We start from the raw sequence: 12,545 nt of genomic DNA, 5'->3' as shown, positions 1-12,545 counted from the left end.
TGTTTTGGAAATACTCGGTTGAAGGTAACGTGGAGTGATCAGCAGGATACATGAATCTGGACCTCTGGAGAAAAGTCAGGGCTAAAGATAAAGGTTTGAGATTGATTAACATAATACTCTCTGGCAAAGAAAGAAGGCGGTTTAGCAATTGACAGGAGAAATAAGACATTGTGGATAAATGAGAGGCTAGGAAATGTATTTTGGAGATTAATTACTAGAGTTTGAGATCCTTGAGGAATGGAATTCTGTCTCCTTAATTTTTATTTTATCACAGTACCTGGTACCCAATAGGCACTTAATGAATGTTTGTAGAATGAGTCAAACTTTTACTATCACCTAGTTTCTAAACATAACTAAAGCCCTCTCTAGATTCAAATGGAAGTCTTGCAGATACTGTTTTTATTTTTTTGATTGCTAAAAATAGCATATGTATTTATTTTGTCTAATCAAGATCTAGAGGAGAAACCCTTGATTCAGTTATAAGAATGTCTCTAGGAAAGAGAGATATGCTAACAGCAAATTTATAGGTAATAGCTAGTTTGACTCCTATGAAATAGAAAGATGATTACTTCTATTGTTAGAGTGAATTCTGGAATAGAATAAAGTCAAAGAGTATCTGACAGGTAAAAACTCTGGGCAAATCTTTAAATGTGATTTTATAATCTTATCTTAAAAATGGTTAACAAGAATATTTGATAATGCATAGTTAACTTTGATTTTTAGTTTTCTGTGCATTTATAAGGAATACAAATACCACAGAATAATTTCAAATTTGTGAAACTGACAGTTATTTTAAAGTTGAAACATGATCATCTTCCTCTAATAACCTAGCTTTAAGTGACTTATTAATGACTCTTAACTGTTACTTTCGATCTTTGAACTCCTCTCCATTCTTACTTTTTTGATCCTTGTTCTGAAGATCTGCTGTGCAGGACATACAGGTGTTAGCACAGCTGGCTTGCTGATGACAACTCCGTCCATATAGCTGTCTTGTGTGTCATCATTCATATTGTTCAGTGTCATTCTGACCTAGCCAAGCTAAAAATGGTACTCTAGCTCAAGAGGGATTTAAAAACCTTGACAAACTAAAGATAAGACACCCAGAATGTCATATACATGTGGTTAACAGTTTTTAGCTTAAACACATCTAAATAAATTAATTTCAATGTGCATCTGCCATTATCCTTTGAAATAATTTATCCTGGGAAAGAAATATCTCTGTGCAGAGAACTGTAACAATTCATAAATACATTTCTCTGTTCCCTAGTATGGGTTTTGTGTTTGTTTAAATAACTCAAGGTGGAGTTCCCTTGTGGCACAGCAGGTTAAGAATCTGGCGTTGTCACTGCAGCCTCTCAGGTTGCTGTTGTGGCATGGGCTTGATCCCTGACCAGGGAACTTCCACATTCCATGGGTGAGGCCAAAAGAAAAACAAACAACAAAAATAAAAAAATAAGTAGCTCAAGGTCACAGTAATCTGTTTGTGAGGTGTATTCTGTGGTATGTAACCTACATCACAGATTTATCGTGCAGTCTGGTGCCTTTATGAGATGTCTATGATTAAATCACCTTCTTTTCCAGCTTGATAATTTGATTTGAGGGTTCGGTTTTCAGATCCTTAATTGGGATGCAGCCAGCTTGATAATTCAATTCAAGAGATCAGTTTTTTAATTCCATAATTGGGATGGAACTATACTGTGTGGGGTGGTTGTGGTGGTAGTGGATTTTGCCCCCTTTTTCTGGTGACAGCAGCTGGCAGTCATAGGAAAGTTCTGGCTCTGCTCCAGAGTTGTTGGTTAAGTTAAATAACTCGCCAGCCAAAGAAGGCTAGTTTTTCACAACCTTCTTTTTAGGTGAGGAGTTTCTGTGCTTGCTGCAGCACCAGTGGAATTTGCTTCAGCTGCAAGTGGCAGGGTTTCCTTCCTATGGGTGTGGAGCATAGCAGGAACTGTTGCATGTATCTTGGGATCTCGTAGTTTGGGGATCTTCCATGTGCGATATTGCTGTTGTATAAGGTACTTGTCTCTCAGTGTGGTAACTGTGTGTGTGCGTGTGTGTGTGTGTGTGTGTGTGTGTGCATGCACGTGCGCATGCCTGTGCACAGGGGAGAAGGATGGGGGAGAAAAAACATGAATGAATGAAAATGCCCACAGGTCCAAAGAAACTACTGAGAAAAATAAGGATGGTTAAATAGCAGTCTCTACTGCTTATCATAATACTACTTTTGTGAAACTTACACATTTTTGCTGAGGCTGCCAGAGAAGGGAAAAAGAAAGAGAATTATAAAATAGTGTTGTTTTTTAGGTAGGGAAATGGAATAAGTACCAAAGTCTTGAGCAATTTCCTCATCTTTAACTGTTCATTATAGATATTAAGAGCTATTATTATTTGTTGCTAAGAGCACTGAACATCATATCCTCATAGTAGGGATGGCAACAGCTATTTCACAAGGTGGATGGCAGAATGAAGTGAGTTAGTACAGAGAGTACTTTGAAAAGTACTTTTGAAAGTACTAATAGTATTGGTACTGTACTCTATTCATTTCATGAATTTATTGCTTAAGGAAAAGTTAAAAGAAGGAAATATCCATTTGGTTACAACTGTCCAATTTATAAATGTCATTTCCATTGCATTGATGTGCTTTACTCCCTGCTTCTATCACCAGGGTCCTAGAGGTGTCTAAATTTTTGTTTGTTTGTTATCTTCTCTTTCCTACTGCTTTGTAAGTTTTGTGAGTTTGGAATGACATTCTTATTTGATCACATACACTAAGAACCTCTGTATGCATAAGGTTTTTCTTGCTGTTAGTGTTATTGCAGAGTACATAGTTAACTCTGGCTGATTCCCCCTACCAAAGGCTCTCCACTATTCCTGAGCTACTTGTTTAACCAAGTGTTCTGTTGCTTATACTCTGGGTGATCATTCATTGTGCCAGGAAAGTTAGACCCAGTCAAGTTGTGTACCAGACTATATAAAATTTGAAAGAAGGAGCCAGAAAGTATCTGTGAGATGGTGCCCCGTGTTAGTGATATAAGGTTTACTCACTGGAAATTGTTCATACATTCCCTAGTCAAATGTGGTCATGTAAAAAACTTTATAGATAATGAAAAACGCAGTCTTTGCCTCTATACCTCTAAGGTGTTGGATGGTCAACATTTTCTGCTAAGGGCCAGATAGTAAATATTTTAGCCTTTGTGGACCATATAGTCTCTGTCTCAACAATTCAGCTCTGTCCTCTTAGCAGAAAGGCAGCCAAAGACAATAGTTAAATGAATGGGTGCGGCTGTGTTCCAATAAAACTTTATTTACAGTAACAGGCAGTGGTCTGGATTTAATCCCTGGGCGGTAGTATGCCAACTACACTCTGCTCTCTGGTGCATGGATTGAAAATTAGTGCTTAGGCTGTTCTAGTGTATAGGATAAAAAAATAGGGTAAAGCGGGAAGGGAAGGCCATAAGGAATCAATGGAAATGGAAGGAAGTACAGAGGAGGAAGTAGTAGGACAAAGGAAGGCAGGGCATGAAGGTGTAGTAAAACTGAACACAGAAGGGTGAGACTGGAAGTTATGGGAAATATCGTTGAGATCTCTATTTGATGGGACTTTCTCTGGTAAGGATGTTTATTTTGAAGTACTGGAGGCCATAATAGATTGGAACGAATAAAAATTTAGGCAGGTCGGGACTATGATGCAAAGTCCTGTTAGCATCTGCTTTTCCCAGGCAGACAAAATGCAGGCATTGTGTACATCGTCTTACAAGTGTTCTCAAATGTATCTGAGTTTTTATCTACAATCCTTACTGCTTCCTCCTTGGTATCCTATTGGTAAAAACACAACTAGTACCATATTTCATGAATTTTTAAAAATTAATTGGAACTTTGGGTCCACAGGGCTTTCTAGCTGTGCATGGTAAAAAAAGCAGGTTCACATTTTGAGAGTTGAACAATTTTTCTAAAAATGATGAGTTTAATTTCATAGTTGATGTATCCAGCAGGAATAGCTTTTTTTTTTGTGTTTTGTAGAAGTACAGAAGATTGGGAAACAGATTGGTGGCTTGTGAGTAAAGGCTAATTATAGGAATAGGAACAATATGGATCTTATCACTTAAATCTGAAACTAGATTGTTACAATAAAAGTATTTTGTAATGATGTTTTGACTTCTTAAAAGGTTTTATTTATTTTTCTCTATATTCCTCAGTTCTCTTGTTTCTTATGGCATATCTATTAGAAGTATCTGCTTCCTAAAAGTATGTAATAAGAAAGGGACAAAGTAAACTGCTTTTTCTAAAAATCAAAATTTTAGAATGAAGTAATGTTTGTTTTTTATTCTTTGTTGAAAGTATTATGAAATTGCACACTTTTTATAGAATGTTATAAAAATACATACAATTTAACAGCTGAGATTTATATTGTGGAATTCCATGAAAAATTTCATAATATGTTAAAATGAACTGTTAGCGATTTGAAAGTTGAAAAATATATGTATTTGTTGCTTACATCTATAAATAAATCAGAATAAAAAGATGTAGAATCTCAATTATAGGATGAATAATGATGTACTGTAGCAGAATTATAGTCTGGCTTTTGAAATTATAATTTAAGGTTAATTCATAATTTGAAATTATAATTTAGTCCATAGACAGGTGATGATGGTTATTCTAATCCTAATTCACACTGAAGTCTTTATTTTAAAAGATGAAGCTACTTTGCCCTGCAAGAAGAAAAATAATTTTATTGTTATATATTATTACTTCAAAAAATTTTGACAGTAAAGAAATTTAAATCCACATTTTTGAAAGGACAGTTTTATATCCAGTGGGCAGTATTTCCTGAAGAAATCCCACTTTTCTCTTTTCTGCTCTTAGTTACTTTGTTCCCAGCCTGCCTGTTCTATTTTTCTCATGAATAAATTTAATGCAATAGGTGAGAGTCTATTTATTTACTGTTCTGTATTGAATTTCTTGCCTTTTTATCCTTGTTCACACCCTGAGATTCAGACTTGCCTTTTACCTTCTTTCCAAAGAGTCTCCCCTTTTCACCCTTTATTTTTTCCTGTTCCTCAACAGCTTTCCTTCCTGCTCTTTGCTGCATTGTTATATTTTTACTTGTTCTAGTGTCGCTGTTTTGTATTCTTCCAACATGATGCTTTCACTCCCTTTGTCCATTGAAATAAAATAATCCCTAGTCAATCCTTTGTGAAGACTTAAAAAATAAACTTATTCTTGAAATATTTGGAGAACATTCTAGATGCCTATTTTCAAAGTTTTGATTTAATTTAAAAGTTGGAAAAGAACTATTAAATTTAGTAGAAATATTTGTGGTATTATATCTATTATATATTATATGATATATATCATGGGGCACCATTTCCTGATGGCACTGTTAACATTCAGCAGATAATTTATAATTAAATGATAGTATTAACACATGCATATTATTCAAATCATGTTATACTTGTGTTGCCTGTCATTAGGTTTAGCAAAACAACTGCATTTTGAGGGTTTTCCCCCCATCTAATACAAATATAAAGAATTATTTAATTTGGCAAATTAAATAATGTTATAGTGAAAATGTTAATTTGACAATAAATCACAGTTTTAAATGCCAGATGCCCCAGCTTAATGTTGTTCAGAAAGTTTATTTAGAGAATATAAAATGTGACTTACTGTTCCTGTATGTCAAGCTTCCCAGATGAAGTATGGTGCCTGATACTAATCAGGTTAAAGGACCTCCAGTGCTTGGAGTGTGTTGTGGATTATACCTACATTGCTCACAGCCTCCCTCCCCCTCTGCCCATATTAGCAATCTGCTTTTGTACTTTGACATCCAGGATTTCCCTAGTGAATTTTGTCATAGAAAAAAGAGAATCATCAATATCGCAGTTAAACTTGACTTTCAAAGCTAATAGTATCTCATTTGGGGGCTCAAATTTAATAAATTTTCTTTGATTCTGGGTGAGTTTTTAAACATCAAACAATGAATTGGCCAGGGTGCAGTAAAATATTTAGATCTATTGACTGTTGTTCAGAAGGGTAGAAGGCATAACACTAGTGGTTTGATGTTGATAAATTCTCAGTACCTTAATCCACATTAATGTTTTCCTTTATCTGAATGCACATTGGTGACAAAAAAAGGCAAGAGAAGGTGTGCATACATATAAAATCTAAAAAACTAAAGCAAATGTATTTGTAAAGTAGGGTTTATTTTGTTATGTTAAGTAAGTTAAAAGCATTCTCATACTGACTGAAGACTCTGGAACATGTTTGAATTGGGACTCTGGTGTGAATATTGTACTCATGCTATTATAAAAATTGCATTGTAGTGCATGTTTTACAGCATATACTTTGACATTCACTTATTGAAAGAAATTCTTCAGCTCAACCTGAGAATATAGGATTTTTATAGCTTAGATTAGCATGAACAATGAAAGATCCCATCATATGTTTGTATAGGTTTGCTGGCTTAAGGAAACCCTGGGTAGTATGATAGTTCATTCATAAAGTAAGAAATAATTCAAACATTTTTACAAGCTGCCCAACTAAAATAGAAAAATGAAGGTGAGGTTTCCTATCATACGTTACTGTCAAGTAACATATGAAGTTGCTCAGATAAAACTACGGATGTAAATATATTTACTTGAGCAATGATAGATCTCCCCATTCTTGACTTTTGCTACCTCATAAAAACTCATTTTGTCTTGTGGCTTTAAGCTAATTGTATACTGTTTATCAAATATGTGGTGTAGAAGAGATAAATTTTTAAAACCTATTCAGGCATAAGGACGATTAGAAAATATGCCTATATGTGAAAATCCTATCATTAAACTATGTGATTGAAAGTGAGAGCTCATTGATAGTAAAATAAAACTGTGGAATTTTTAAGGCTTTTACTAAGTTTGGAAATTAAAAATGAAAATACTGGTTTCTGAGCATTTTCTTGTGTTTATATAATGTAGGGAGTATTTCTCATTTGTCCAGAAGGTGGCAGTGTAATATCAACTGCATGTGATCCAGAGACCAGCTAGAGAATTGGTGTTTCTCCTGTATCTATGATATGTTTGTATTGTTACCTTTCCGAATGCTTTAAAATATAGTACAAATACTACTGATTTTATCCATTATCTTATTAGGAAGCTGTGTGGCCAGGTTGGTTTTACATTTATTTAATCATTAAGAGTCAGCGTTAGTTAGAGTAAAGAGGGCACACAAATCTCTTGCTAGTATATTTTTAAGTCTCCTTGTGTGTTGAGCGTATTTGTTTTTATTCTAGTCTGTATTGAAGTTTTCTTTTCAAAGGCTAGTACCTAATAACTATCTTGTTTGGTATATATCAGTTAATACCAGTTAAATTAAACACATTATAAGAAAGTGAAAATAAGGAGATTGCTGTTTATTTTTGATTTTGCAGCTGTTTTCCCCTTCTTTCCCTTTTCTTTTGAGGGTGCAACAGTGAAAAAATAATTCAAAATCTCTTGATCAGAAGAACTCCAGTGACTCTTCTTCCCTCCCTCATTTCAAGCAGGAGGATGCTTTTTCTTCTTAACATTCTCCCCCAGCACTCTGAATTAGAGATTTATTTGCAACGAAAAATCAATTAGTCCTAAATTTATTCATGGATTTCAGGTCCAGCGATCAATGCAAGTCCACTCAGTGGGCTCAAGGGGACCCAGTTCATCCCAGTTAATGTGTCTGAAGGGGAATTACCATTGATGCTATTTTTTTCCCTTTAGGTCAGAGATCAGATCTCGCTGTCACGGACTGCGGCAAGTAGGAATGACTTCACCCTGCAGCTACCCAGACTGCACCTGGAGACCTTTGCAATGGAGGGGCTCAAGGGCGGGCCAGAGGTTGTAGCGTGCCAGGTTAGAGTCTAAATAACATTGTTTGCTACTGAGACGTGTAGAAAAATAAATTGTACTAACTGGAGAGAATGAAAGCCTCGAAGTATTGCTACTAACTTAAAGGAGATGCAGATAATTTTTCCTCATTTTTCTTCCATCATGTAATACTACATTTCACAAATAATTGTTTTTTTTTTAAAAGCCTAGAACTAGCCAATTAAATTATCCAGAAAAGTATTTGTTACCAAGGAAAATCTGCATTTTGTAGCTAAATACAGTATTAAAAGAACATGCTTTGCTCGCAGCAGGGGACAATAAGATGCTAGGATCTTATCTTTTTAAGCTAGTCTCAATTTGTAACTCTTATGGTTTTAAAATAAATCACTTTAGATAAAATTATCAGGAGAGATACTTGATATTTTCAATGTTAATTCCAAAGTATATCCAGCATTTCTTAGGTGGTAATTTAATTTCAGCAAATCTAGAACCTAGTTGTACTTTGCATTGAGGAGTATTTTATACTATAATGTTTAGTTTTAATGAATGTTGTCATATGTGCCAACCCAGTATTTCATGTATGAAATTGAAAGCACCAAATCATAAAACTTCAAACAACTTTACAATAAACTTAATAATGATATTTATTTTCAAAAACATTCTTTTTTCAGATGCTGTAGCTAGCTTTCTAGTCTAGGTTACTATTATGATCATTTTTTTTCTTTGGGTTACAAATAATTTTTAATCGGACAAAACAAAATTTAGTATGTATTTTACTCTCCCTTTAATGCCCAATTTCTTTGTTAGAAGACTCTACCAATATTATGTAAACTATAGGGAGTCTGATATTTCAAGAGGCTGTCCTTGTTCAGTAGACCCTAGACTTTTCAGTGTATTTAAGAGAAGTATTTCTTTTTTTTTAATGATTTTTTCCCATTATAGCTGTTTTACAGCATTCTGTCAATTTTCTACAGTACAGCAAGGGACCCATTTATATGTACATATGTATATTCTTTTTCTCACATTATCCTCCATCATGCTCCATCACAAGTGACTAGATATAGTTCCCCATGCTATACAGAAAAGTATTTCTTAAAATTCAGGCTGTGTTTCACATTTTGAGCTTAAGATAAACTTTTTCATTCTTCAGTTTATGACCCTGTACAATTTTAACTTCATGCAAAATTAATGTCCTTCCAAGTGATGCTAGTTCAATTTTTTTCTACCTGGTCCGTACCTTAATTAAATTTGTTGTTGGTACTCAAATTAAAGTTCAACAAAGGAAAAAATACTTGTTTCTTTGATTAGGCTGTCCATGAGTATATCTAAAATATATGTAATTGCAAAAATGATGCATAAAGCGTTTTTATTTTCAGTTATAGGCTAGAATACTGTACCATTATTTAGTACAAGATTAAGATGTACATTTAAAATTTGATTGTCATTATTTATGAATTCATTGTAACCATGAGTACAGTATGATTTGAGATTTTTCTAGTGATTGTAAAATAATCCTTTATATGGTTATCTTAATTTGCAGTCTCATAGGGCTTAATCCTTGTCATGAATCGCAAGTAAAGGCTTCTCTCAAACTCTAGATTTTGGTGGTTTGGAGAGAGACTGATACCTAGGAATGCCATTTTTTTTTTTCCTTTTTAGGGCCACATCTGCTGGCCCACACCACAGCCACAGCAATGCCAGATCCAAGCCACCTCCGCGACCTACACCACAGCCCATGGCAAAACCAGATCCCCAACCCACTGAGCAAGGTCAGGGATCGAATCTGCGCCACCGTAGTAACCAGTCAGATTCATCTCCACTGAGCCACGACGGGAACTCCTGGAATCCCATTTTTTGAGACAAAGCATGAATTCTCTATAATTCTAACATCTGTGAATAGCAAGGAGGAAATGTATAGGCCTGTATTTTAAAGTACTGTCTTTTCCATGTCCTAATAAAAGTAGTTATGTGGGTTGCCATATACCTAAACCCTTGGGTAAGTTTTACACTCACCTGCTGTAGTATGCATTGTAGTTTAGTAATAAATGTTTTGGTTTACTATTCCAAGCAGGGAGGAGCACGTGATTTGGGCCATAATACATGTGCATGCACACACACACAATTGGGGATAGGCTTTAGAGTACTTTGAGAAGAAAGGCACTGTATTACTTCAGGACCTTAATGATAATAACTACCATTTTCGTGAGCCCATGATATGTACCAGGTATCATGCTCATCTCTTTAAATACATGATCTCAATTAATTCTCACATTGGACCTGTCGAATAGATGGCTTAATTTCCATTTTACAACTGAAAGGCAATAACTGTAGCAGATAACTCTCCTTGAGTCAATAGCAAGTAAATGGCAGGGCCCAGAGCCTGGGTTTAAGTCTAGGTGTATTTGATTGCAAAGCCTGAACTGGTAAAAATCTAGACACATGTGTTAAATGATAAAAGTGAAATCTTTGGAATCTATAGTGGAGTTTTTTTCCATTTACATTATATTCATTATGCATCTAAGTATGATGTAGGTCATCATTTATACTGTATTGTAAACAAATTCACAGATAAAAAATTTTATTTCCATTAGACAGGCTAATATTATGGAACTCTACTTTTCACCATTTTGCAGTATAGAAATATGTATATTTATGCTAAGTGTGACTGCCTATTTAGGAGTTCAGTGTTTGTTTAGCTTCGTACCCTGTGCTGAAGAAGTGGACTGTTCAGAGCGTGCAATCCTTTGATTATGATGAGGGGAGGACCACTGTGCAGAATGTGATGGTGTGTAAATTATTTGGCCAACATACGCAACCATCATTTAGAGCAATAGGAGCTGAGGTTTTTCTAGACAGCAGCTGTCTGTCTTTTCCAGCAGGGCAAGCTCAATGGGACAAGCTTTATTATTGGTATCATCCTGGGTGGAAGGAAGACCAATGAGTACAACTGAAAGTTGAAGAGGATGAGTGGATCACCTTATCTCTCTGAGCTCAGGAAAACATGTGACTGATATGCTTCTATAGGAGGTAATTCAGTTCAGTTGGTCTCTGAGATCTGCTAGGTTGTAGTCTCAATTTCTTTGTCTGCAAAAATGTATGCTACCCCTTTCTCAGGCTTATAGTAAGTTTGAATGAGGCAGTGACTATAAAGTAGAGAGCACAGTGTCTAGCACAAAGAAAGCAAACAATGCATGATGGCTTTTATTATTGGAACCATCAGGGACACCTTATAAAGATGAAGTAAGCAACAGTTGCCTGATTTAATTACTTTTGAGGGGTTTGTCCTTTTTTTTTAAAGGAATGGTTGCTTAGGATCTTTTCCTGTATGTCTTTCCACTTGGTTCCTTTGCTCTTCCTTGTTTCTTCACAAGCTTTAATTTCTCTCATGGTGCAGTGGATCTGGCATTATCACTGTAGCAGCTTGGGTTGCTTTTGTGGCACGGATTTGATCCCTGGCCCAAGAGCTTACATATGCTGTGGGTGTGGCCAAAAAAAAAAAAGGCTTGAATTAATTTTAATCAAGATCAACTTTAGCTCCCTATGTACTTTTCCTTGTTACTTGATATTCTAATGAGGCCATGTCCCCAGTGAAACCCCTGGTGTAAGCCTCAGTGGCAAGTTTAGAACTATTATACCTGGGCTTTTATCTCCCAAATAACAGCATATTAGTGTACTAGGGTGCTGGAAAAAAAAACCACGTAGATTAAACAAGTTATCTTTAGCTAAATCCAGTACAGTGTGAAGGCATAAGAGGACTTTGTAAGAAGAAATATTTTGCCCATACTTTATAAAGATAATACCTGTTACTCATTGTCTTATACTTTGAATTGTGTTTTTTTCAATAATTTATGATATGTAATACTTTTAATATTTGGAAGATATTAGAAGGCATCCAATAAATGTTGTATTCCATTCCCATTCAACAGTAAACAGCATAGAACAACATTTATCAACAGCTAGTATTTTCTGAGTGCTTATTCTGTATCAGTTACTCTGCTAAAGCGCCTTACATTTACTCACTTTTAATCCTTGCAACAACCTTGTGAGTAATAGGTGCTCTGCTTTTATCCATTTTACAGAGGAAAAAGCTGAAGTTTATTGAGATGAAATAAATTGGTAGAGTGACATATCCAGTGAGTAGGGTAACCAGTCCATTCATTCTTTTAATTATGCCTTCCTGCCTTTTATAAACTGTGGCGTAGTGTGTGTGTGTGTGTGTGTGTGTGTGTGTGTGTATGCGCGTGTGTGCGTGCATGTGTGCACATGCATGTTTTAAGATAGCTGAGAAGGAAAAAGAATAAAGGTAGGGGCTGTGAAATACAGCTTCATTTGTGGGGAAATCATCGCTAGAGTAGAAATCCAAAAGAGGTTAATGGGGAAAGCTAACTTAAACTGAGCATTCTGGCTTCTTCATCCATAAGATGAAAATAATAAAAGTTTCTAACTCAGCGTTAGTGTGACAATTGAATGGGTTAATTCCTCTGAAGTGCTTAGAATAGTGACAGGTACACTGTAAACACTCAGTACTCATTAGCTCTTCACCAGCAGGAAAGCTTCTCAAGGCCAGGAACGTGGTTTTGCCCACTGCTGCAGCCCGGAGCTCAGAACCCTGCCTTGCATAGAGGAGGCCCCAGGATGTTTGGCTTATGTATCCTTGATTTCAGATACTTGACATGTTGGCTCAGGCAACTGCTGTGCCTAAATTGTGCC

The 12,545-nt window shown here is 35.5% G+C and overlaps 1 protein-coding gene across 5 annotated transcripts in view; it reads left to right on the top strand.

Annotated features, from left to right (window-relative positions):
• Positions 1 to 12,545, top strand: part of CCDC171 (coiled-coil domain containing 171) — a 356,155-nt gene that overhangs the window by 266,699 nt on the left and 76,911 nt on the right. For all 5 annotated transcript variants that reach the window (XM_047767619.1, XM_047767618.1, XM_047767620.1 and 2 more), the window contains one exon: positions 7,728 to 7,859. In XM_047767619.1, coding sequence (XP_047623575.1) covers positions 7,728 to 7,859 — 132 coding nt within the window. The remainder of the gene's footprint in view (positions 1 to 7,727; positions 7,860 to 12,545) is intronic.

The sequence above is a fragment of the Phacochoerus africanus genome, chromosome 2 (genome assembly GCF_016906955.1).
Source record: "Phacochoerus africanus isolate WHEZ1 chromosome 2, ROS_Pafr_v1, whole genome shotgun sequence".
In the NCBI taxonomy this organism is placed as follows: Eukaryota; Metazoa; Chordata; class Mammalia; order Artiodactyla; family Suidae; genus Phacochoerus; species Phacochoerus africanus.
This window is presented reverse-complemented; position numbering and strand designations above follow the sequence as displayed.